This window comes from Panthera onca, chromosome C2 (genome assembly GCF_046562875.1).
Source record: "Panthera onca isolate mPanOnc1 chromosome C2, mPanOnc1 haplotype 2, whole genome shotgun sequence".
Taxonomy (NCBI): Eukaryota; Metazoa; Chordata; class Mammalia; order Carnivora; family Felidae; genus Panthera; species Panthera onca.
In genome coordinates this window covers 153554838-153580626 of record NC_138347.1, presented here as the reverse complement: position 1 = coordinate 153580626, position 25789 = coordinate 153554838, and the positions used below count along the sequence as shown (strand labels likewise).

The 25789-nt window shown below is 39.8% G+C and overlaps 1 protein-coding gene across 23 annotated transcripts in view; it reads right to left on the bottom strand.

Moving 5' to 3' along the window:
* LRRFIP2 (LRR binding FLII interacting protein 2) overlaps positions 1–25789 on the bottom strand; it is a 107090-nt gene that overhangs the window by 16944 nt on the left and 64357 nt on the right. For 15 of the 23 annotated variants that reach the window (XM_060638212.3, XM_060638210.3, XM_060638220.3 and 12 more), the window contains 5 exons: positions 20854–20898; positions 18913–19029; positions 16046–16117; positions 10606–10776; positions 2038–2130 (listed from right to left, as the gene is read on the bottom strand). In XM_060638212.3, coding sequence (XP_060494195.2) covers positions 2038–2130; positions 10606–10776; positions 16046–16117; positions 18913–19029; positions 20854–20898 — 498 coding nt within the window. The remainder of the gene's footprint in view (positions 1–2037; positions 2131–10605; positions 10777–16045; positions 16118–18912; positions 19030–20853; positions 20899–25789) is intronic. The other 8 variants (XM_060638218.3, XM_060638224.3, XM_060638226.3 and 5 more) reach the window with 1 other exon arrangement.

Genomic DNA, 25789 nt, shown 5'->3' with positions numbered 1-25789 from the left:
GTTGCTTGCTAAAGGGCAAGATGACATCCCGTGTCTCGGCAGCACGACTCCCCCTGGCTTGCCACAAGGAAACCGGGAGTAGCTGTTGCAACCACAGCTATGGGGCAGCAGGCCAGGCGGGGCCTCTGTGTGCATGCGGCCCCACGTGTGCTCCTCTGGAAACGGACTCTCCCCAACATGGAACGACTGACGTTTCTAGAGAGGGAGACGCAGATTTGCTTATGGACAAATGATCCTTATCACCGAGAACAAGCAGTGGTTTTAAACTTCCTTTCTTGAAGCACAGCTGAAGAATACAAGGGAGCCGTATCTCAGCTGAATCATTCTGAACTTGTCAGCAGAACCTACGGTAGCAAGAGTACCATGAATTGAATAAACAGTCCTGTTGGTTTTTAGAAACACTGGAACGCAGTGTCCAGGGAATCCTAAACAACTGTCCTCCTCAGGCAATGAGGCTCAACGTGTATCCTTTTATATTTAACAGGTTTGCTTTTAAAAGTTACTGGCAAATTACCATCTCCTACCTTCTCAACTTACACATTTCTCATCTACTTAACCACGCAAGACCTCAAAGCATTATTTTGTCACATTCAAGGTTTGGCAGTTATACGTAAACATGGGTATTCACATCTGAGAGATGTCAATTCTAAACATAAAAACTCCCAAAACTAAGGTTTTTTTTAAAGTTTGTATATCCAGCACCCCCGGCTTTTAGAGAAACCACGGTGACAAGTTACAGGAATCAAGCATTACAATTCCTCTTAAGCACAATCATCAAATTAAAAGCTAGAACACTTAACCAATTCTGACTTAAGCTACTGAATTTGAGAGGCAGCTGCCAAAGCAGTTTTACTATTCTTTCCAAATCAAAAACGGGGAAAAGTATACATCTTAATTAGAAGAAGAAATAACAAGTGGCTGGCATATTGACACAAAAAACACAAAAGGACAAAAAAGGAGAGGAATTCCCATTATTTTTGAACACCAGCAGGGTACAAAATTGAGATATTACGCTCCATGCCATAAATGGAAAAACTAGGACAACTAACTTCACATGTCATCTGATATTTTCAAAGGGTTATCTGCGTCCGTGTTTAGATTCACAAACTCCACCTGCTTTCGGCAGGCTACATTCAGTTCTTCTCAAGGATGAAGAGAAGTGACACAGATCCACGGACAAAAAAGCAGGCATTTCTTTTCCTCTATGAATTGGTTTCTTAACTGACTTACAGGGTGAGGGATTAGGTGAGGCGGGTCCATGGGGGAAAAGAAACAGAGGGGGCAGGGCGGGTGCTGAGCGACAGGAAGGTGGACAAGCACCGGTGTGGCACAGGAGGCACGTCCCGGGGATCCTCGAGAGCTGGCCTTCCTGAAATCGCCCTCGTGGCATCAGGCGCACGCGAGACACCTCTGATACCCACACCGAGCCAGCGGGCGGGACCCCTGCCCAGACGCTTACAAAACACGACAGCCTCGAGCGGGAAAACCACATTCACAGGAAATCAGGGATGCTCACAGGGGAGGGATGAGGAGCACTCTCGGAGCCCCCTGGGGGACCCCGCTGCTGCCACCCCGGGCTCCTCCCCGAGCACAGCCTCTGCGCTGCCGCCGAGCTCCACCCTTCTGCGGGAAGGCGTCACGGTGACTCGGCCTTGTCATCTGGCTGCCTCGGCAAAGACCAAACGCCTCGCTCCCCAAGGCTCCCGTCTCGACACACAGCACCCACCACATGCCAAAGAACGATGGTGCTCCTGCTTTTTCCTTTTGCTCGCTTTCTAAGGTAACTTGAGGAAAGAATGTGCTGAGGAACAAAAGACAATTACAGAAGCTTCTGCTGGCAAGAGCGGGAACGTTTATAAGACTGGCAGCGTCAACTTTTTAAGCCTGACCTGATGTATCACGGGTGTGAAACTTTAGGGTGAGGAAGAGACCGGGAGACTGTGGCATCTTAACTCCCTTCCCTCCCAGCGCGCACCCCCTCGTCCCACCCAGTGCTTCGTTTCCAGAATTGAGTACTTCCCCAGGGCCCGCACCTACCTCGATGAGCTCGTCTCTCTGCCGAAGGCCTTCTTTGAGCTCATCCATCTTATGCTGCAGCACACTGCACATGTGTCTCTGCCTTTCCAACTCCTGTTAATACACAAGTGGCACGGTTTGCACACACAATGGCGCACAAGACACCGGGCCACCTACACCAGAGTAACAGGCGGCGCATAACCTCCAGAAACACACCTGGACTTCCCAGGCACAGCAACTTAGAAAAATGCCGTATTCTGTGGAAAGGTTCAGAAAATTAACATCTTTCATCTCCTAGGAGATGAAAACCCAGACTCATCAATGGCAAAATTACTAAGAACTAGGAGATGACTTAATAAAGTAACAGGTCATAAAATTAACATATAAAACTCAATAATCTTCATAAATATAATCTAGAGAGAAAATACAATAAACACACGATCACAACATAAAATTTTTAAAAATACCTGTGTAAACATATAGGAAATACCCAAAAATCAATATGAGGAAAATTATATACAATGTTCCTGAGGGCGCCTGGGTGGTTCAGCCGGTTAAATATTGATTTCAGCTCAGGTCATGATCTCACGGTTCATGGGATCAAGCCCCACGTCTGGCTCTGCACCGACAGTATGGAGCCTGCTTGGGATTCTCCCTCTCCCTCTCCCCCTCTCTCAGTCTCTCTCTCTCTCTCTCTCTCTCTCTCTCTCAAAACAAACACTAAGAAATATATATTCCTGAAAGACAAGTAGGACTAAACAAACAGAAAGGTACACCATCTTCCTGGATAAAAAGACTCAGTATCAGGGCACCTGGGTGGCTCAGTTGGTTAGGCGTCCGACTTCAGCTCAGGTCATGCTCTCACGGTTTGTGGGTTTGAACCCTGAATCGGGCTCTGTGCTGACAGCTCAGAGCCTGGAGCCTGCTTCAGATTCCGTGTCTCCCTCTCTCTCTGCCCCTCCCCCGTTCTCACCTTGTCTCATTCTGTCTCTCAAAAATAAATAAATGTAATAAAAAATTTAAAAAAAAACACCTCAGTATCAAAAAAATGTCAGTTCTCCCCCAAAGAAATCTATACATTTAATGCAGTCCAAATAAAAATACTATTAGGCTTTTTTCTCATCAGAGTTAAGAGAAGCTGATTGTAAAATTTGTAAGAAAAACGTAAGAAAAAACAGCCAGGAAAAACACTGAAAAAACAGAAAGCTAGTCTTACTGGATATAAGACCTATATAATTAAAACAATGTTGTAATGGCTTATGAGCACAGAGAGCAGAACAGAAAATCCAGAAATATACCCAGTTACATGTCAAATATATTAAACAACAAAACAAGAAGAGCATCTCAAATCAATGAGAAAAGATAGACTTTTATGTCATGACCCTGGAAAAACCGTATATCCAAATGGAAAAAGAAAATTGGAACCACACCTCAGACTATACACCGAGACAAATTTCAAATGGATTGGAAGTGCACAGAAAGAAGAGAGGGAAAAAGAGAGAAGGAAGGAAGGATATAGTTACTAGAGAAAAAAGTGAGTGAATTCCTATAACCAAAGAGTAGGGAAAACAGTACTAAAAAATCCAAAAATCTGTAAGCAAGAATAGGAAATGGGTAATAAGTTAGACTACATACAAACTTTTGAATGGCAAAAGGCACTTTAAGAAAAGTAAAAATACGGGGCGCCTGGGTGGCTCAGTCAGTTAAGCGTCCGACTTCGGCTCAGGTCAGGATCTCGCGGTCCGTGAGTTCGAGCCCCGCGTCGGGCTCTGGGCTGATGGCTCCGGGCCTGGAGCCTGCTTCCAATTCTGTGTCTCCCTCTCTCTCTGCCCCTCCCCCGTTCATGCTCTGTCTCTCTCTGTCTCAAAAATAAATAAACGTTAAAAAAAAAAATTAAAAAAAAAAAAAAGAAAAGTAAAAATACAAATGATAAGCTGTAAAAAATAAATTACAACTTACATCAGAGACAAAACATGACTATCTCTCTATATAGAGTCTCTAAGCTTAGGAAGAAAAAACACTACTATATAGAAAAATAGTCTAAAGATACGGACAGTTCACAGAAAAAAACAGAAATCACTCTGAATATAAGAAGATGATCATACTAAGAGAACAAGAAGTTAAAACTGTATGTCCCACTGAAGCACTCGTCCAAAACTTGACAACATATTCAAGAAAATTCTATGGGGAAGGGAACAGGCCCTCTTGCACATTTTGACAGGAATCCGAAATGGCATCACTACTACCACAAAGGGAATCCGGCAGATCCGACAGAATTACCATACCCTTAGACCCAGTAAACCCACTTTGACGACTCCCATAGACAGGCCAGCAAAAATGCAAAAGGACTTATGTAGTACACCATTTCTGCAGGACTATTTTTAACAGCAAAAGACTGCCAACAATTCAAATGTCCATTAATAGGGAGCTGGTGGAATAAACTATAGGACACACACACAACGGAATTAACTATGTAATAATACAAAAGAGTGAAGAAGATACACAATCATAAAGGTCACAGTCATCAAGGTATGGAAAGGTATTTACAGTATGCTACCGTTTTCTAAAGAAAGGGGGGGAAATAAAAACATACACATTTGTATATATATTTTTTGAATAGCAAAAGAGATCTACCTTCTTAAGCAAAAAAAAAAAAAAAAAAAAAAAAAAGGAAGAATAAACTATTTAGGTGAAAAATTCCCTCAAGAAACAGGAATGAAGAGATAGAAGACTGATTTCTTTGAGTATATTTTCTTTGATTTGACTTCAGATACATGTAAATGTTATGTAACTGCAACGAAATTAAATTGAAAAAGCAATTCCTGATGGAAGCAACCCAAGTGTCCACCAGCAAATGAATGGATAAACAAAATGTGGTACACAGATACACTACAATATTATTCAGGAAGGGAATTCTGACACGTGCTAACATGGGTGAAACCTGAGGGCATTACGCTAGTGGAACAAGCCAGTCACAAAAAGACAAACCCTGTATGAGCTCACTTATGAGACGCCCAGAGCAGCCAGACCCACAGAGCAGGTAGAACTGTCGGTCGTTGCCAGGAGCGGAGGGCACGCGGACGGGAGCTGTTGTGTAACAGAGTTTCAGTTTTGCAAGATGAGAAAGTTCTCACTGCACAACAATGTGAATGTACTTGATATCACTGAACTGTAACAATTTAAAACTGTTAAGCCGGTAAACTTCGTTGTACTTTTTACCCCAGTTAAAAGCGAAAATTATTTAAAGATAAAAATTTTAAAAGCAACTCCTAAATACTGAACATAAAATACACTGAACCTAACTATATATCCAGGTAGCAGCATAAGCACAGAGAGAGAAACTATTTTGAGTAACTTTTAAAACCAATGCTTGGGCTATACATAGGCCAGCAGCAAAGTAACAACCCAACAGAAGAACACAAAAAACTTTTAACTATTTTCAGTAATTATATCGTTGGTGGTGACATTGGTATTGCTATTCTGAGTACTGTGGGGCACAGCAATGACAACAGAATATAACATAATTACTATCATCCCCAGTGACTTTGAGAACGGGCAGTGGGAAAACAGAGACATGCACGTGTGAGACGGAGGGTAAGGAAAAATGCTTGAGTCCTGAACGTGAACTAGAACTACCAGCATAAATTCGTAATGTATTTTGACTTTACAAAGAAAAACGTACCCCACATAAACATTTCCTATATATCCACTAAAAAGGCCTTTATAAACCATGATCCTCTCGGTGGCAAGAGCTCTCTAGCACGCACACTGCCCCCCTACGAGAGCCAGCACCCCGGACAAACAGCTGGTTCCAGGTCTGGAGCAAGAAACGACCAGACGAACCTGGAACCCTTTCTCGTGCTAGGTAGCAGAGAATTTACCAAGACGGCGAGACTTACAATGAGTCAAAGCTACTTGGAAATCAACCTGAAGACACTCATATTAGTTAAAGGTTGAACAACTTGAAAATCGACTAAGAATAAAAGCTACAATGAATTCGAATCATCAAATGTTTGAATTCTTGACTTCATAATGATATTTTAAAACATGCTTTAGGCTGTATCTGATAAGGGACTTGTATCTGGAATATATAAACTCTTACAACTCGATTATAAGCAGACAACCCAAGTTAAAAATAGGCAAAAGATGTATTTTTCTGAGAAAGATATACAAAGAGTCAATAAATACATGAAAATATACTCAAAACCATTAGTTATCAGGAAAACGCAAATCAAAACCACAGCTGCTAGGACGGCTCTAAAAAAAGTCAGACAATAACAGATGTTGGTGAGGGTATAGAGAGATCAGAACTCACATGCCCTGCTGCTGGGAATGTGAAATGGCGCAGCCACTCTGGAAACCACTCTGGCATTCCTCAAATGGTTGACGTGGCGTTGCCATATGACCGGCAATTCCACTCCCAGGTATACACTTCACAGAAAGGACAGCATACGTCTACACAAAAACTCGTACACAAATGTTTACAGCAGCATTATTCACAAGGGGGAGGGGGAGAATGTGCATCAACACCCAAATGGACATACGAAATGTGCTATACCCACACAATGGGATAATATTAGGCTATAAAAAAGCAGGGAAAGTAGTGACTCCTACTGCAGCATGAGTGAACCTCAAAAAGATTTAAGCTAAGTGAAAGAAGCCAGTCTCAAAAGACCACATATTATATGACTCGACTAAATGCAAATCTAGAAAGAGGAACTCTATAGACACAGAAGGCAGACCAGTGGTTACGTAGGGCTGAGGGGGCGGGAGACAGGGGGATAACAGCTACAGGACACGGGGTTTCTTTCCGACAAGACTACAGGACTCTGAAACTGGGGATGGCTGCACGTAACTGTGAATGTACAAAGGCCCTGAATTGTACACTTCAAACAGATGAACTACAACATATGGTATGTGAATTATAGCTCCAATCCACTTTAACATAGTCAAAGAAAACAGTAATGATGGACTTAGAACGTCCCATTTTACAGCGCCTGGTCAACTAACAGACCGAAGCACCCAGCGACAGCATTACAAAAAGAAAGAGCCACACATCAGGGCCTCCTGAAGGAAGACAACCTATGGAGTGAACTTGCCAAAAACGCTACACCTGTATTTGTTTAAGCCTCTAAACCTAACTACCTGTTTACAGGAAACACAGAGGAAAAAGGAACACATTAAAGACACCATAGGGATAAAACAGCAAAATCCCTAAGGCTGTTGGAAACTGTTAAGCCAAGCAATCCAGTCTCTTCAACACACAAATTGCAAGGGAGGGGAGAAAAAGAGAGAGAGAGAGAGAGAGAGAGAGAGAGAGAGAGATGAAAGGAAACCTATAAATAAAAAGAGACTTAAAAGACATGACAACTAATTCCAATGTGTGGAACTTATCTGGATCCTTGGTGGTCGTTGTTGTTGAAGTGTAAAAAAAGAAAACAACTTAGGTCACTGGAGGCCGTTAAGATTTTAACAATGGTTGGATCGGTAGTATGAAGGAATTATTCTGAATTTTTCAGATGTGAAATTATCTTGTGGTTATGTTTTAAAAAGAGAGGGAGTCTGGGGCACGTGGGTGACTCAGTCAGTTAAGCATCTGACTTCAGCTCAGGTCATGATCTCACGGTTCATGAGTTGGAGCCCCACGTCGGGCTCTGTGATGACAGCTCAGAGACTGGAGCCTACTTCAGATTCTGTATCTCCCTCTCTCTCTACCCCACCCCTCCTTGCGCTCTTTCAAAAATGAATAAACGTTAAAAAAAGTTAAAAAAAAAAAAAAAGAGAGAGAGGGAGTCCATATCACTTAGAGAGCCATACCTAAACTCTTATTAAAATATGAGACACTGAGGACCTGTCTCAAAGAACAGGAATGAAGGAAGTGGACAGGGTAAAATTGGCCACACACTGATGGTTGCTGGGGGGTATGTGATGGGTTTTAGGAGGGTTCAGTATAGTCTATTTTTTTTGTATTTTTAAAATATGTAATAAAACACTTTTTAAAAAATCTCAGATAAGCTTAAAAAAAAAAAGAATCCCCTACTAAAATAAATAGCTACTAAGAAAAGAATAATGGGGCACCTGGGTGGTTCCGTCGGTTAAGCGTCCAACTTGGGCTCAGGTCATGATCTCATGGTTCGTGAGTTCAAATGCCGCATCAGGCTCTGTGCTGATGCCTCAGAGCCTGGAGCCTGCTTTGGATTCTGTGTGTGTCTCTCTCTCTGCCCCTCCCCGCTCACACTCTGTCTCTCAAAAATAAATCAACATTAAAAAATAAATTAATTGGGGCGCCTGGGTGGCTCAGTCGGTTAAGCGTCCGACTTCGGCTCAGGTCATGATCTCACGGTTCGTGAGTTCGAGCCCCACGTCGGGCTCTGTGCTGACAGCTCAGAGCCTGGAGCCTGCTTCACATTCTGTGTCTCCCTCTCTCTCTCTCTGCCCGTTCCCTGCTCATGCTGTGTCTCTCTCTGTCTCAAAAATAAATAAACATTAAAAAAATTTTTTTTTAATTAATTAATTAAAAAATAAAAAGAAAAGAATAATATACTTGAGACATTCCTAATCAGGCATTCTTCCCCAAAGTAGGTACAGACAGAATATTTAAGATGTAGTTATTACATTCCCAGTAGGAAGCACTGACGACATCTGAAAAACTATATTAATATTGTTGTTTTAATTGAATGGTCCTTCTCCACCCTTACCTTCTGAGCTACAATGAAACATACCTGAGCGCCTGACCTCTCTGTATGTCTCCGAGCATGAACCTCTGAGCCTCCCGCATGAGGCGATTTCTACTGAGAAGAGCTCAGAGAGAAGGTGCGCTAGAGAGAGACGCTATGACAAGGTCTTTGGCATCACGGTACCCGAAGTAGATTCACAGAGGATTTAAAAAGCTCACAGACTTTTTTGATTTGAAAAGCACAAGTTTTTTTCTACATAAAAATTAAAAACCACAGCACTATGTATGCTAAGACATCTCTAGATCTTAGAAAAAGAAGGGAAAAAGAAAGTGGCTTAGTAAGTTAATCATGGAGGTTTTTTTTTTTAAATGCTCAAGGGCATTTAGCACTGAACATTAAATACTTTAGCGTGAGATTGTCCTCTAATCTCCTAGAAGCAAAGAGCCAGAAATAGATACGAAAAAAGCATGGAAAAGCAAAAAAAGGAGTCCAAGGGCTCTACATAAATATGATGGTTCATAATCTCCAAAACTGGTCCTTAAGAAACAGGAAGAATCACAGAGGAAACCAGCTATGCCACCAAATCATAGTCTGCAATGAGCCCTGTCATCCAATATGACAATACCCAGAAGTCTCTTTTCCACTTGTGCAGATACAAGTTTTCTTATCCTAACTTTTTTTTTAGTAGACTTGACTGTTTAGAGCACTTCTGGGTTCTTGGGAGTTGAGTGGAAAGCACAGAGTTCCCACATAGCCCTCCCCCCGACCCAAAGAGGCTCTCCTACCTGCTATCAACATCCTGCACCAGAGAGGTACAATCGTTACAGTCGCTGAACCCACAGTGACATATCACCACACCCAAAGCCCACAGTTTACATGCAGGTTCATTCTTGGTATTGTATATTCTATGGGTTTCCACAAATGGATAATGTATCCATTAGAACACTATCACTGCCCTAAAAATCCTCAATGTTCTGCCTATTCATCCTTCCTTCTCCCAAACTCTTGGCAAACACTTGTGAACACTTTTTAAACATGACCAAAACAGACTGGAATGAACATTTTCAATCCTCAAGGAAAAAAAAAAATCCCTATTAGAATTTACAGTATTAATGCCAGTCCCTTCGAGGTTATATTAACAGCTTCCCTCCCTTCAGATGACTGATGTTTGTAACCAATGCACATTTCCGAAATTGTTTTCTGGGCTTTTTATTTTTGCAATGTTGTCACAACTCATATTTTGGCAGTAATAGCCTTTTGTCCTCTGCTTGGACTGACATTAACATTTTAAAAGAGAACCCAATTTGTTTTCTGCATGCGTCAAAGGGCAAATATGAACCTTGGACAGTGGGTTTCATTTTCCGTCTGTACATTCTAACAGTATAGCTTACAAACCTCTAAAGAAAACATCTGTTGACATCTGACCCAAGTCTCCATCCTGCTGTTTTTAAATAACTGATTAAAAACTTCTCTCTAATCATTTAGAAAAGAGATTCTCTTAAAAAATGATAGAAATAAAAGAAAAGAACAAAATGAACTGCCTCCCGGAAAGTCTTCAGAGCTTTGTGGAGTTTCCAGCCAGTTTAAACAGGAAGAAATTAAGGAATTCGCTGAAAATGCCGCAATTAAGAGACAGAAAATAGAGATAAAACTTGAGCTGCATTTTATCTTCAGAAACGGAAGGAGGTCATAAGACTTTTCTTAAGAAAATTAGACAGATTCTGTAAGAACTTAAAAAGGAAAATATTTTAGGAACCGGTAGCTCACGTTCTGTGAGTTTCCTTGGAACAATCAGTTTCGACTGAAGCGTCACTTCCAGGTCTAAAGCCCTCTTCCATCAAGCGCAGCACCTTTCAAATGGCAGGTGTGAATTTTCTGACCCAGACAGAGAGGATACAAGGCGCACAGTTACCTTTGATTTCTCTTCATTTTCTCTATAAAATTCCGCCATCTGTTCCTCCTGTTCTTCAATAACATCTTTGAGGGTGTCTACCTGGTAGATCAAGTTGTTCTTCTCGTTGTCTAACTGTGCGTTGGAAACCATGGCTTTCTTGTATTTTTCTTCCACTTCAGACAAAGATTCCTAAACGAAAGTCAAAGCCATTAGCCTGATATCTAAAGTATGCTCATCGCTTATATGCAATATGACAGGAAATCCAGGACTGGCACAAACACACGAAGGTGCATTTTTGCAAAATACAAGCAGTCAGGGGATCTCCATGTTTAGTAACATGCACGTGAAACAGAAGGGCGGTAAGAAGCCAATTGTGCCACCGTGAGAACTTTATATGCTCTCTGCTATCCGAGAAAACAAAATCAAGCACCAACGTAGCCTCTGAAAGATGAAAAGGTATGCAGACCACATACATTTGTTAAGAGTCATAAAACGAAGAATCATCAATGTTTTCGGAAACGTTACTCGTTTTTAACAAGCTATTCGGTACCCAGAATGCAATGATACAACATAATACAGCCTCTCTTACACAAGTAAGCTTCATACTCATTTGAATTTTGCTGCTTCCTAGACATCTGCTTTCAGTTCTTTCCTGTTCTGCATAAGAGTTTTCATGTAAACGTATAAACATTTTTTCTAGCAATTATTCAAATTCTGGTCATTCTTAAATAAGTAAGCAATACAAAAACGATGAAAAAAAGAGCAACGACAACAAAAAAAGAGCAACCAAAAAACAACTGAAATTTTATATACTTCAAAGCTTTCTGCTTAAAACAGCTTCAAGTCTATCTTTTAATAACTATATCTAATTTGGTAGATTATTACTACATAGTGACAGTTTTTAAAGCTAAAAACAAAAAACATTTCATAGAAAAAATCATCACTTCTGGAATACATTTTAAAAGTACTAACATAAATGTTCAACAAACCAAGATTGATGATATAAAACTGATAGTCCAGAATGCTTACATTTATGATCAACTGACTTTTGACAAGAGTACCCAGACAACTCAATGGAAGAAAGAATATTTTTTTCAAGGGGCACCTGAGTGGCTCAGTTGGTTAAGCATCCGACTTTGGCTCATTTTATGATCTCATGGTTCATGGGTTCAAGCCCCACACCGAGCTCTGTGCAGACAGCTCGGAGCCCAGAGCCTGCTTTGGATTCTGTGTCTCCCTCTCTCTCTGCCCCTCCCCCACTCACACTCTGTCTCTTTCTCTTTCAAAAATAAGTAAATGTTAAAAAAATAGGTTTTTTCAACAAATGGTGTTGGGACAACAGGATATCCACATTGCAAGAGACTAAAGTTGGACCCACACCAAACAGAAAAATTAACTCAAAGTGGATCAGAGACCTAAATGTCAGAGCTAAAATTATAAAATTCTTCAAAGAAAACATAGCCCTAAACCTTCATGACCTTGGAGTAGGCAATGGTTTCTTAGACACAATACCAAAAGCACTATCAATGAAAGAAAAGACCACCAGAATTAAAAACTTTTGTGCTACAAACAATACCATCAAGGAAAAAAAAAAAAAGGCATACAGTAGGAGAGGATATTTGTAAATCTTACACTGAGTAAGAGACTTGTATCCAAAATACATAAAGAACTCTTACAATACTATCATAAAGAGACACATATTTTAAAAATGGGTATGGATTTGATTAGAGATTTCTCCAAACAGGATATACAAATGGCCAAGAAGCACATGAAAACAGGCTCGACATCATTAGTAATTAGGGAAATGCACACCAAAACCACAATGAGATACCACTTCAAACCTACTATGATGGCTATAATTAAAAAAACAGAAACAAGATTAAAGTGTTGGTGAGGATATGGAAAAACCAGAAACCTCATACATTGCTGGGGAGAGTGTAAAATAGTGCAGCTGTTTTGGAAAACAGTTTGACAATTCCTCAAAATGGTAAACACAGTGTTAGCATCTGACCCTGCAATTCTATTCCTAGGTATCTATGTAGGAGAAATGAAAAGGAATATCCATACAAAAACTTGTACACAAATGCTCATAGCGGCATTTTTCATAACAGCTAAAAACTGAAAACAACCCGAATGTCCATCAACAGACACATACTGGAATATTAACCAATCATGACAGAGACACATAGACAGATGATGGGACAGACAGGTGTTACGGCATGGATGACTCTTGAAAACATTACACTAAATGAAAAGTCAACCATGAAAGACAACATATTGTAAGATTCCATTTGTACGAAATGTCCAGAACAGGCAAATCCAGAGACAGAAAGTAGATTAGTGGTTACCGAGGGCTGGGTGTGGAAGTGGAAGAGGGAGGGTGAGGTATGACTGCTAATTAGGACAGGGTTTCTCTTCGGGGTAATGACAGCATTCCAAAATTGGATTGTGGTGATGGTTGGGCAACACTGTGACTATGCTAAAAACCGCTTGAACTGTGCACACTTTAAACGGGTAAATCTTACAGTATTTGAATTATATCTCAATCAAGACACACACACACACACACACACACACACACACACACACACACACACACTAATAATGCTTCACAAACTAGGACTGCATTAACAGACATTTATACCAGGACTGGGAACAGACAGAACCCAAATAAAAAATAAAACCAAAGTCAGCCGTACAATGATTTAAATATAGTAGGATCTTATATAATACAGAATTTAGAATGATTCTGATCCACCTTAAAGGCTGATAGCATTAAAAAAGTCTTTTTCACAGCTCAGTCTCATAGAAAATGGGACGTAACTGCATGAACAACCAGAACTAAGATAGTTACTCAACAGATGCAAAAATACAATATATAACACAATAAATGTGACATAACATTTACGGAATGTACTCTTCCTTTAAACAACAAACCACAGAAGACTGTTTTAAATTTAAGTATCAAGGTAGTTTCAATTATTTAAATCTAGTTTATATGGTGATACCTATTAGGAAATAGTTTTACTTAAATGTATCTAAGGCAATGATTTTGCAAGAGTGGGTTCTAGATTAGCAGCAACAGCATTAGCTGGGAACTGGGTAAAAATGCAACATTTCAACCCCCTCCTAGACCCACTGAATGAGAAAATGTGGGAGTATGATCCAGCAATCTGTGTTTTAACAAAACCCAGGTGGTTCTGCATGGAAGACAGAATGAGGAAAAGCATCCCAAAGGCCGACCCACTTAATCAAGAATACTGTCAAAAGTAGGGGTGCCTGGGTGGCCGGCTGAGTCGGTTAAGCGTCCCGACTCTTGATTTCAGCTCAGGTCATGATCTCACAGTTTGTGGGTTCAAGTCCCACATTGAGCTCTGCACTGACAGTGCAGAGCCTGCTTGGGATTTTCCTTCTCTCTCTCTCTTCCCCACTCCTACTCTCTCTCAAAATGAATAAATAAAAACTTAAAAAAAAAAAAAAAAAAAAAAAAAGAATATCATAAGCAATGACCCAGTATCCTTTTTCAATAGAATATGTATGGATATTACCACACTACTGTGTTTGATCACCAATCAGATCATTTTTTAATGATTTTTCTTCCACTTAACGAGTTGTTTCAAGGACAAATATAACCTGAAGTCAAGCTCAATTATATGCTGACCGTGAATTAAGAAAATGGAGGTGGCAGGGGATGGGTGAAATAGACAAGGGGATTAAAAGTACACTTATCATGATGAGCACTGAGTAACGTACAGAATTGTTGTATAATTACGTTGTGCACCTTAGATATAGCACTTTATGTTAATTTTACTTCAATAAAATAAACTATATCTCTTCTAAATGAAAATAATAATAATAATAATAATAATAATAATAAAATAAAGCAGGGCACATCATTGTATATCACTAAGGAAGTTTTCCTTTACTCTAGGTATGCTTAAAACTGTTGCATTGAACATGAATATATTTAATGTATATCTTAACAGTTTTTCTTAGCACGGTAACATATAATGTGAGGAACATAAAGTTTTGCTTTTTTTCTCTTAAAAAAGGGGATCTTGTATCTGTTCAGTCTCACATTTAATCTGTTCTTTTGTATCCTTCAAAGAAGGTAACAAATGGTAGATCTAAAATGTAAGAAAAAAATGTTTTAAATAAATAAAAAGCAAGAAAACCTCTGAATTGCTTGCTTTCCTGATACGTTACATTACATATGAGATTTCAATATAAGTGTATTTATTTAACATATTTAATTTGCTCCCTTGATCCAACATATTTCCAAAAGTCTTATCACTAAAATCTTCAAAGGTGATTAAACCCTGAAGATCTGAGCCATGAAGACGGGGCAGATCAGCATATACCCCTGTACTTCTCCTGCTCGACTGACACCCGCACGCGCACACACACTGCCAGATCAGCAGCCTCCAGGCTGCCCTCACGGACACTCTCCATAGGACCCGCTACCCTTTTCTGTCCTGACTCGTAACCATAAGTTTCCTCCGGACGATCATGACCCGCGTGAAGGTACCGACTGGTAACTGGGCCACTTTGCATCTCGCCAGGAAAGCTGATGAGAGCCTTGCCCGTGAGGTCCCCGCTTTGTCCTTCGGGCATATCCTGAGTCGTCTTTCTGAATGCCTTGTTTATGCATCTTGAGACCTGATATTTCGGTTTCAAACAGGGCCATGCACATGTTGAGAAACTTGTAGCTTCCTTGTATCAGAGTTGAACTTCATAATTAAACATGGGGAAGTGCATGATAATCAACCGCCATTTACAACCAAAATGTCCGTGTCACAGGGACACTTCTATTGAGAACTGGTAGCCATCCTTGCTCGGGAAAGATTAAGGCCCATCTCAATTTACCTCCAGATTCTTCAAAGCACTGAATCTGTGTAATCTTCTTTGAGCCATAGTGAAAAACAACAAGAAAAGGAAGAGGAGGAGAAGAAAAAACAAAATGAAAACACAGGCCTCCTACCTCAGGTTCCTTCCTCCATAAGAAATGTTTATAATAACGCACTCTTAGATGCTTCTTCCTCCTGCCTTCAATACTGATTAAATTTGTTGACAGAAATAGGCAATACTCTCTCATTTAGCAGGGAAGAATTTTAAGGTCTAATTCTCAATTGAAAACCATAATCTCAGAATACGTTTCAAGAGTTTACCCAATTCTATTTTGTATGGCTAAGACACAAGCGACACGTATTTCGCAAAGTTTAAAAACTCTAAGGTATAATATCTTGTACTGAATATTGCAAAAACCATAGTAAACGTTGAGACATAAGCAGACTGAAAGTTCACCTTTCCTGTGCATTGCAGGTTAAGCACATGCTGGAAAGACAAACACTGTTAGTGAAGCTTTGTGCACTGGGGTTAACAGAACTTGTGAAACCACCATTACCCAACCATTCTGCACACAGAGAGCATGCGTGGGCTGCACAATGGGCCCTGATACCTTTAGTTCTTTAAGCCCTTGCATGTATCTCCCTTCTACATCCTGTATCTGGTCCTTAAGGTCATAGATATCCTGCAGGACATAGGAATGAACCATTGCATAAAAGCATGCACAAACATATCTTAAGTCTCAAAGGATTCAGATGAAAATGTGAATTACTTTCATGTATTCTGGACCAAAAGCAGAGAAATCAAAATACACAAACGTAACTGCCACTTAAAACCACCGAACGAGGCAAATAGGTCAGGTGATAATGGGGCTGGGGAAGGCCTGGAGTAATCAATCTAAAGTGTTACATATCTTCTTGGCATGAACTTGTGTTGAGACCGCATTAGCAAGAGGGGGATGGGGCCGTGTACGAGAAAAAGCTGTACCGATTATAATGTTTTTAACATATAAACTTTAAAAATTTATAAATCATTTCAATAATCTTTAACATAATGCTTCACCTGAACCAGTAAATTACTAAAGTACTAAATTAATTATAAGCAGCAAATTTTACTGGCTCATTCAGAAGTTTTTAAAACTGTAATAAATGGACACGAACAAAATGTCTTTCGATGACTTGGTTACTAATCACAATTAATTTGGAAGAAAGAAAGTAAAGGGAGGGAAGTTAAACACCGACATTTTAAACCGTATGTCAGATGAGAGAGTCTATGCTGAGGATGCCATTTAAATGAATGATGAGAAAAGAGCATTTGTTCCAAATGTTACCCCAATCATTAAAAGCAAAGCAGGTCAAATTTTAAATGGAAAATACAGTTCCTCCTATACCTGGCCCTGCTACATACAATCTATCCTGGAGGCTTGATTTAGGCGGAATACAACTGCCACATACGGGCAGGACCAATCCTCAAAGGCCGGTCACACACACCTTCTGGATTATACCCCCCCTGCCCTCTTCGTCTCCTCCTTGGTAGGTCTGTCTTGTACTCGCTGATTCATCAACAGACACACATCAAGAGGCTACAGGAAGCGAAGCGTGAGGATACAAAACTCTCATTTCCTTCAAGGAAGTCATTCTCTCAAAGAAGCAATACGAGCTGAGTGGTGAGGCTGGAAGGCCTTGTCCTCCGGCCTTCCGTCCCACCGAAGACAAGAGTTGAGCTCATTCAACTCTGCAGCCCCAGCACCTATGCCCGGTACTTCGTAAGAGCCTGATAAATGCGGACACCCTCAAAGTCACGCCATGTCGGCCTGGGTCAGCTCTCCGCTGCCGCTGCCACTGCCGCCGCTGCAAACGTCTCCACCCCCTAACCCCCAGCCCACTTTTACAGGCCTCCCATCCCGTAAGCCGGACTCTTGCTCCTACCTGCCTGCAGTCTGACTCAGGACCCCAGCACGCCCCCTCCCTCCCTCCCTCCCTCCCTCTCTGTGTCAGCAGGACGGGCCCGCCACATCTGGCCCCCCTCTAGCTGCGCCCGGGCATCCCTCTCAGGCACTCTGCTCATCGGCCACCCTCTCCTCACTCTGCCTGCCTGTTCTCTCTCAACTGGCTCAAGCCAGCGAATAAAAATAATCAAGCCTGCCTTTGAAAGAAGACAAAAACCTTCCCTTAAGCTCTCCTCTCTGCTACTGACCAATCAACTCCAGTGTCTCCCAGGATTCTCCTCGGAGCAAGTTCCTTGCACTGTCTCCCACTGCAGTTGCGCCTTGTTCACGCCATCCTCATCACTCACCCACAGGGTTCCCTTCACCTCCAGAGCTTCCTCCGACCTGGGGACACTCCTTAAGAATGCCAATCAGATACTCGTGCTCCCCTGGTTAATATCCCACAGTTGGCGGGGGGCGGCGGGGGGCGGGGGGCACCAAATGTCTTCTAGGCTACCACACATGATGCTTTGTGGTCTGGCCCACACACTCACCTCTCCTCCTCACTTCCCATCCTACCCTCGGGCAACTGTGCTAGACAAGAGAACCTTCTGGTTCTCTCAAGTTCTCAGAAAGCCTTTTCCCTCCAACTTCTTTGCCTGATGCATTTGCATTCTTCCTTCACAGTGGGTCTCCTCTGAAAAGCTTTCTGTAATCGCTTCTCCCAGTCCAACAGAGCTGATGCTTCTCTGAATTCTCTCAACAGTCCTATTCTTGCTACTACATAGGATCATACACGTGACCTAGTTTTACTGGTTTCTATCAGCGGATCTTCCCTATGAAACAGTGAACTCCTGAAGGTCAAAGTGTGTTTCACTGCCTAAATTGCTGAAGCCAACGGCTCAATAAATGTTGAATGAATGAATGAATGAATGAATGCAATTTTTATTACAACCCTTCCTCCCATTGCTCACAAATAGTAGGTTCAGCAAACAGACCTTCAAATACATTTTGAAAGTCCCCATCTTTCAAATAAAAGGGTTAATAAGAACAGGAACTCAACCCAGGGACTCAACTCAGGTATTTCTGTTATCCCAAATATTCCTATGCTTATCTTACCATGAAAAATTGAGAGATAACTATACTCCAGCAGCCAAATAATACCATAATGGCTCAAAAGGCCGACAATTCCTAGAACCTGGTCCCTTGCATATCTATGTATTTTCCATCTAAAATATGGCCAACTATTTCTGAGAGAATTACTTTTACATACATTAACAAGTTTTTTTGGCATTGGTAAGTGAGCAGAGAGATACGGATCATTCCAATAGCATCAAATGTTCAAGAAAGAGAACAGAAAAAAGAATTAACTCATCTCTTTCCTTTCAGATCTGAGTCACATGCCCGAACTGTCTTTTAACAGTATTTTTTCAAGAACTCAAACTCCTTTTCTTCCCACTAAGTCACGTTAAGTGTTAAATAGCTGCAGTATACTCTACTACAAAGAAGCCGCCAAACTGTTTGTAAAAAGCAAACCAAAGACTGCGGTTTACCCGCAATTCACTTAATGAGGTGTCTGGATCTACTAAGCTGCTGGTGTCTCCGCTCCCTCGTCTGGATGAGTTTCCACTTAGAGGGGTTGTTGCTGAGGCAGAATTCCGAGACGAAGGCTAGAGAAAGAGAAAGAGGACACATCTAAGTCTTGTTTCTGTACAAAGGCGTTTGCTGTGGAAGCTGAACATGGGGTGGGGGCGGGGGACACCTAACACCTGTGGATGAGAGGTGCGGACAATATAGGTTGGCTTTGGGAAAGGGATGCCCTGGGGAACGTGCCCGGGGAATATGAAGCATAACCTTGTTCCCTGCAACACATTACTGTAGTCTAGAATTCATAATGACAAAGGAAGTGGCTTGCATGCGAGTTTTTTTCTATCTTTGGTATACTGTAAACAATACTGAGCACACGAGATTAATTTAAAACAGTTCAGGATTTATAACTGGTATGCTAATTAGCAGTCCTGCTACTGAGTTCCTGAGGCTGCTTCTTTAGAATCTTTTCTTTTTCTAATACTCTGATAAAGTTGGAAACAATATTTGCAGCTTGAGCAAAGTGTGTATCACTATGAATTTAGACTGCTATTCCCACAGTTAGTTTACATGTGAGATATGCTACTGGATGAACACACAATGGAGCAACCACACAGAGTTAACCATCAGCCACATGCAGCTACTCAGCATCTGAAACACGGCTGGACGAAACTGACATTTAAGTGTCATGAAATGACATTAATTAAGTGTAAAATACACACCAGATTTCAAAGGCTTGGTATGGAAAAAAGAAGGTAAATTATCTCATTAATACTTTTTCATATTAATTACACTGAAATACCTTGGATATTTGGGTTAAATAAATTATTTAAATTAATTTTAACTGTTGCTTTTTACTGTTTTAATGAGGCTGCTAGAAAAGTTAAACTTGGGGCGCCTGAGTGGCTCAGTCTGTTAAGTGTCCGACTTTGGCTCAGGACATGATCTCATGGTTCATGAGTTCAAGCCCTGCCTCGGGCTCCTGGCTGACAGCTCAGAGTCTGGAGCCTGCTTCGGATTCTGTGTTTCCCTCTCTCTCTCTCTGCCCCTGCCCCACTCACACTCTGTCTCTCCCTCTCTTAAAAATATACATTAAAAAAAAAATTTTTTTTTTCAACGTTTTTTATTTATTTTTGAGACAGAGAGAGACAGAGCATGAACGGGGGAGGGTCAGAGAGAGAGGGAGACACAGAATCGGAAACAGGCTCCAGGCTCCGAGCCGTCAGCCCAGAGCCTGACGCGGGGCTCGAACTCACGGACCGCGAGATCGTGACCTGGCTGAAGTCGGACGCTTAACCGACTGCGCCACCCAGGCGCCCCTAAAAAAAAATTTTTTTTAAAGAAAAGTTAAACTTACATATGTGGGCTACATTTGTGGCCTGCATTGTATCCCTACTGGACAGAACAGCTGTATCTTTTTTAGGTACAGCATGAAATTAATCCTGATAATTTCCCTAAAATGACTTTCTGAAAGTACTTCCAGAAGATAGAGACTTTAACACAAAACAAGTCCTAGAAAGGAGTTATTTTACTTCCAATAAAAAAAGTATTATTAAGGAAGAAAACCAAAAACAAACAAAAACAAAACCCTCAGAGTTTGTCACTACCGTTCCACTTCATTTTCAGTGTTTAATGGCTTCTTCTCAGGATCCAATTCTAGGGAATGGAAATCAAAAGAGCAGCCAAAAGCTTCAGAAGTGACATTCAAGGAAATAAAACGCAGTGTCTTTTCTCTTCCCAGAGCTTCACATGATTCAACCTCGGAGGAATTTGGGGGGTCAAGAACAGGAAATAGACGAAGAAAGGCAGAGTAGCTCCCCCAGTTCACATGTAGTATAATCGTGAAATAGCAGTTGAAATGAAGTTCAATTGACCTTGAGAATTCTCTTAGGAATGTATATACTCACTCTTGTGTAATTTTCAGCATACTGTTTGTCAGATTTTTCATCCAACTAGAAAAGAACAGAGATAAAAATCAGGAAAGAGGCTTATTAGCATGTCAGGTTTTTTTTAGAGGAAAAAAAGAAATGACCACAGTTGAGTTCTCCAAGTTCAACTGCTGTTTGCAACCTAAAAGTAAACATATTAAAACTGAAATAAAAGTTGAGACACGTAAGACAAAATGTCAAGAATGTTAATTCTTATCCTAAGGATGGACAGGCAGTGAAGCAAGCTGTCCTTGTGCAGAAGTTTAGAATTTTAGATTTTCTTTTCATGGTATTTGAAACACATTAAAGAAAATTATATATAAACTTAAGTTTTACCATTGCAAATGTTAATACCAAAAAAAAAAAAACAAAAACCCACAAACTTGTACACATCAAAAGCAAAACTCTGATAAAACCAAAAGCCAAAAAGCTTTATTCTCTAAACATTATTAGGACACAGGACACATAGATAAGACCAGTACAATTAGCCACAAAGAGTTTCGACTGGATTAAAGCATGTTAAATATATCATCAAAAAAGATTTCCCCTACAGCCTTAAGGGAGTCAGCTCTTTGGCTTTTTTGTTTTTTGGTTTTTTTTTTAAGCAGTACACACATGTCAAAAATAAAAGAAAAAATGAAATAGCACAAAAGGGTATGTGAGGTAAGCCTTTCTCCCTACTCTACCACGTCCTGACCTTCCAATTCTTGATCCAAGGATAACCAGCCACCAAGTCTTCGACAAATTCTAGAGCAATGCCTCAAATACATTCTATACCTTCTTTTTCTCCTTACCAACTTTCAGGATTTAAAGAAACTACTTCATTTTCTTCATGGCATTTATCAATCTCTGACCCCATGGTATTTATTAATTTATTGTCTGATCTCTTTATCTTTAATGTAAGTAAGCCTATGTCTGTATGTTCGTTTCTGTATTCATAACATCAAAAATAGCACCTGACATGTAGAAGGACTAAAAGTTTACTGGGTGAATGAGGAAATGAATCACACCCCATCTGTACTTACAGACTTACTTCATTTACTTTAACAGCAGCATAGTGTCCTATTATCTAGACATGATGATTGAGTTAGCCTATCTTCCACAGACAGGCCTTAGTTATTAGCTTTTCATAAAGAGAGGCATCTTACAGGTCTCCTCCTAAACCCCGACCTTGCAGCTGAGGAGAGAGAAATTCAGGGGCAAAAGATCTTCCTGAAAATTGAACAACTGCTAAACGTCAGGGCTGGATTCAGATCTCAGTTTTGTGAATTTTAAAACCCGTGTTCATATTATTTACTGTCCCAATTACTTAACTAAATGAAAATCAACCCAGATTCCAACTCCTAGACCAACCCTCCCAGCTCAATCTAGAAAAAAAGATTTGAAAACTTTCCTCAGTTAATTATTAAAACACAAAATGCCATTATTTCTGGTTCTTTTCAGTTCACTTCATTCTAATTTCCTCATATTTGAAAGGTTTTCTGTTCTTTTTCATTGCCCATTTATCACGTTCATTTTTTCTCTGCATTTATATAATAAACACTGTTTATAATAAAAGGTGTTTACTTTATTAAAAGTACTGTATCAATAATGCATTTATATTAGACTTTCGACTTTGATCTTTTTGCCACTTTTTACAGTAACACTCTCTAAAAGGAATTGATTCTAGTTAACTGGTTTTTTTTAAGTCACACATGAAACGTTTTGAAACAAACAAGCAATTTGCCACGAAAAGGAATCCTCTGCCATCACATTTATGCTGCTAAAGCCACTGCCTCACATTTAAAGTGCTATTCTTCAGAGTGAAAGAAATACCGTGTCTGAATAAAACTGCCTTATTTTCCTCAGAGTATCTCCCACCTCTCTTCTACTAATGAGTTAGAGAAAAACAAGCAAAATCCAGAAACACTCTTCTAGGTCCACCCAAAACCCGGGCTCATGTCCCCTCTCACAAAAATGACCGCCAAACCCACCCATTTTTTAAACAGTCGGCTTGCAAGGATCTTACATTTCAGAGGCTGCATCACTGAACTAGCCCGTGGCAACGTCGATTCTCTTGCTTCCACTGTCTTCTGACAGATCCCCACTGTCGCAACCCAAACCGATCACGCGCCAAACCTCGGGGATTGTTAAGGCAGCGAAAAATGCCAAGAGCAGCGACGCTGCAGTCCAGGTCCCTGAGCTGCAGTGACTTGGCCAGAGGCTCCAGTTCTCACTTCTCAGACTTGTGCTCTGCTACGTGCTACCCCCCAGTTAGACAAAAAGCCACTTGAAACCTGGTCTTCCAAAAGCCCCAGTGCCCTCTCGAGGAGGTCTAAACACCTGTACCCGCAATGACAAGCCAAGGTTCATGATGATGACCCAGAGTCTGCCAGGTACTGAAAAGGCTTTTAAATGGAATAAAAGTTAATTATGTTTAATATATTAAAGTATAAAATAGGGAAACAGCAAAAGGCTACAAGCTTTCAGCTATAAGATGAATAAGGCCTGAGGATCTAATGCAAAATCATGGTGACTAGAGCTGATAAAAAATTGTTGTGTATAAGTAACAATGGAAAAATGAATATGCACAACAATATAAAAACTTTGTAACATTAGTGAGAAATCAGAAAGCAAAGGCTGCATATGTGGTTGCAATTCTGTAAAACAAATTAGAGATAGAAAAAAAATTAAAAGTAAATCAAATTGTTAAAAAAGTGGCTAATAAAAAAGTAGACTAAAATACCAAAAGCAAAAACAAAAAACAGCAAGCAAAGCTTTTTTTCCGCCTTAATGTGGTGCTCAGGACTTGCTCATTAATGTTAACTGCAGCCTACTCTTCTCAAAAAATTTCAAGTAAACATTATGTCATTGCACTCTTAAATAATTAAATAGGTAATTTTCCGATCAAGGAAGGGGTTTGGTCGTTTGAACTTGAAAGTCAGCTAACAAGCTTGCAATATTTCACATTAGTATTAATGTGAAATATTAGTATTTCACATTAGTGAAATATTTCACATTAGTATTAATGTGAAAAGGAGAGCACACGGTGGCAAACTTCATATTCCAATTTGAAAGCTTAAGTTCAAAGGTAGTATTTTCTTAGGGGCGCCTGGGTGGCTCAAAGGGTTAAGTGACCAACTCTTGGTTTCGACTCAGGTCATGAGCTCATGCTTCCTGAATTCAAGCCTGCTTGGGATTCTCTGTCCCTCTCTCTCTGCCCACCCCCCTCAAATAAATAAATAAAATTTTTTTTAAGTAACATTTTCTTGAAGAATTTCCATTATCAACTAGTAAACAAAATTAAATATAATCTTTCCCACATTTCAGCGATAAAAGCCTTTGCCCTATTTATGCCAGGATGCTTGAAAATGCTTTGCTCTTGACATTACAGATTGTACATTACTTCTCTTTAAATCTGAACTCCTTGAATATTTGTTGAAATTAACACATGTGAGAAATATTTTAGAATACACATCTTGTCAAATCTTTGAAACTCCTTGTTTCTTCTTAAAGAAAGGTATTTATTCTCTGATATTTATTCTCTGATTAAGAGGCCCTTTGAACCACTTAAACATAAGGCTGCTTAGTTTGACAGATAATTTTACCTGACTAAAATGGTAAAATACAACTGAATTTTTTTAGAATAGAATAGAAACAGAGCATTTTAGTTATAAATACATTTTGATGCTGTCATTTAAAAGTTGTTTAGAAATAAAGACTGGTACCTTGTTACAATTATTTTCTTAAAAGGACTGAGCTATTCATGTCTGATGTGTACAATTTTCAGCGTGCAGCAACCATTTGGTCAAATGTATCAGTAATCTATATGATCAGAAGTTAAAGGTATTTATATCAAGGCATTTGAATAAACTACTTATTTTTTAATGTTATAAAGTTATAGTCAAATAAAGTATTTATAGTATTTGTTTAATGTAATCATTAGTCTAATCATTTATTAACTTCTAATTTTATATATGATATGATAACACTAATAAAAATTCTGTTTGACAGAAAAAAAAAAACCCCAGAAAACTGAAGATTTGATTCCCCAACTACAGAAGGGAAGGGAGCAATTAATTTTAATAATCTCATAAAGCAAAAATGGCTTTGGACTCCACTCAGAAATGCACTAATTGTTAATAATCAGTAAAACTAAAGTTAGCACATTTACATTCTTCTCCCCAGCCTAACCGATAGGATAAAAGAAAAAGGCCATTGGCTAGAGCAGTCACAAATACTGTGTAAAGAGTCTTGCCAAATCAGGGCCTGGCACCCTTTTCAAGCACTCCTAGCTCAGAAGCTGTAAATGGAGCAGACTGTACACATGTATTTGATCCACAGTGGGGAAGCCAGAAAGTGTCTTTTAAAATTGTGAATTCACTGTCAGCGTTTTAAAATCAGAATATTTCACATAAAAGTACAGATTTCCCAGCTTACCTTTTAAAGGCAGGGATCTTAGCAATATCAAGTCTACTTCCCATTTATCCACAATGAACTGAATTATAGTTCCCCTTTACAAGAAATAATATTAGAGAAAATTTTTGCTCTAGAGAGAGGAATGGCAAGCATTTTAGGGTTTTTGTTTTTTTACAGAGTAAAACCTTTTTTTTTTTTAATTTAAATTTTAGTTAACACATTAAGGTTTTATCAAGAGGTAAAATTAAGGATATCATTACAGGTACTTAAAGAACAATGAAAAAAAAGATAACAATCATTAGCTCACAGGCTATAAAATAAGAGGGCGCTATAACCATGTATAATGGTTACACACACACAGGCTATTATATCAAATCATGTTATACACGTTAAATATGTATAACTTTCATTTTAAAATATGTAAATAAACCAAAATAACTATCTGGGAAAAGAAAAGAGTTATATTAAATTAGTAGAAGCAGGAAGAGATTTTTTCCTTAAAGTATCAAGCTTTTCA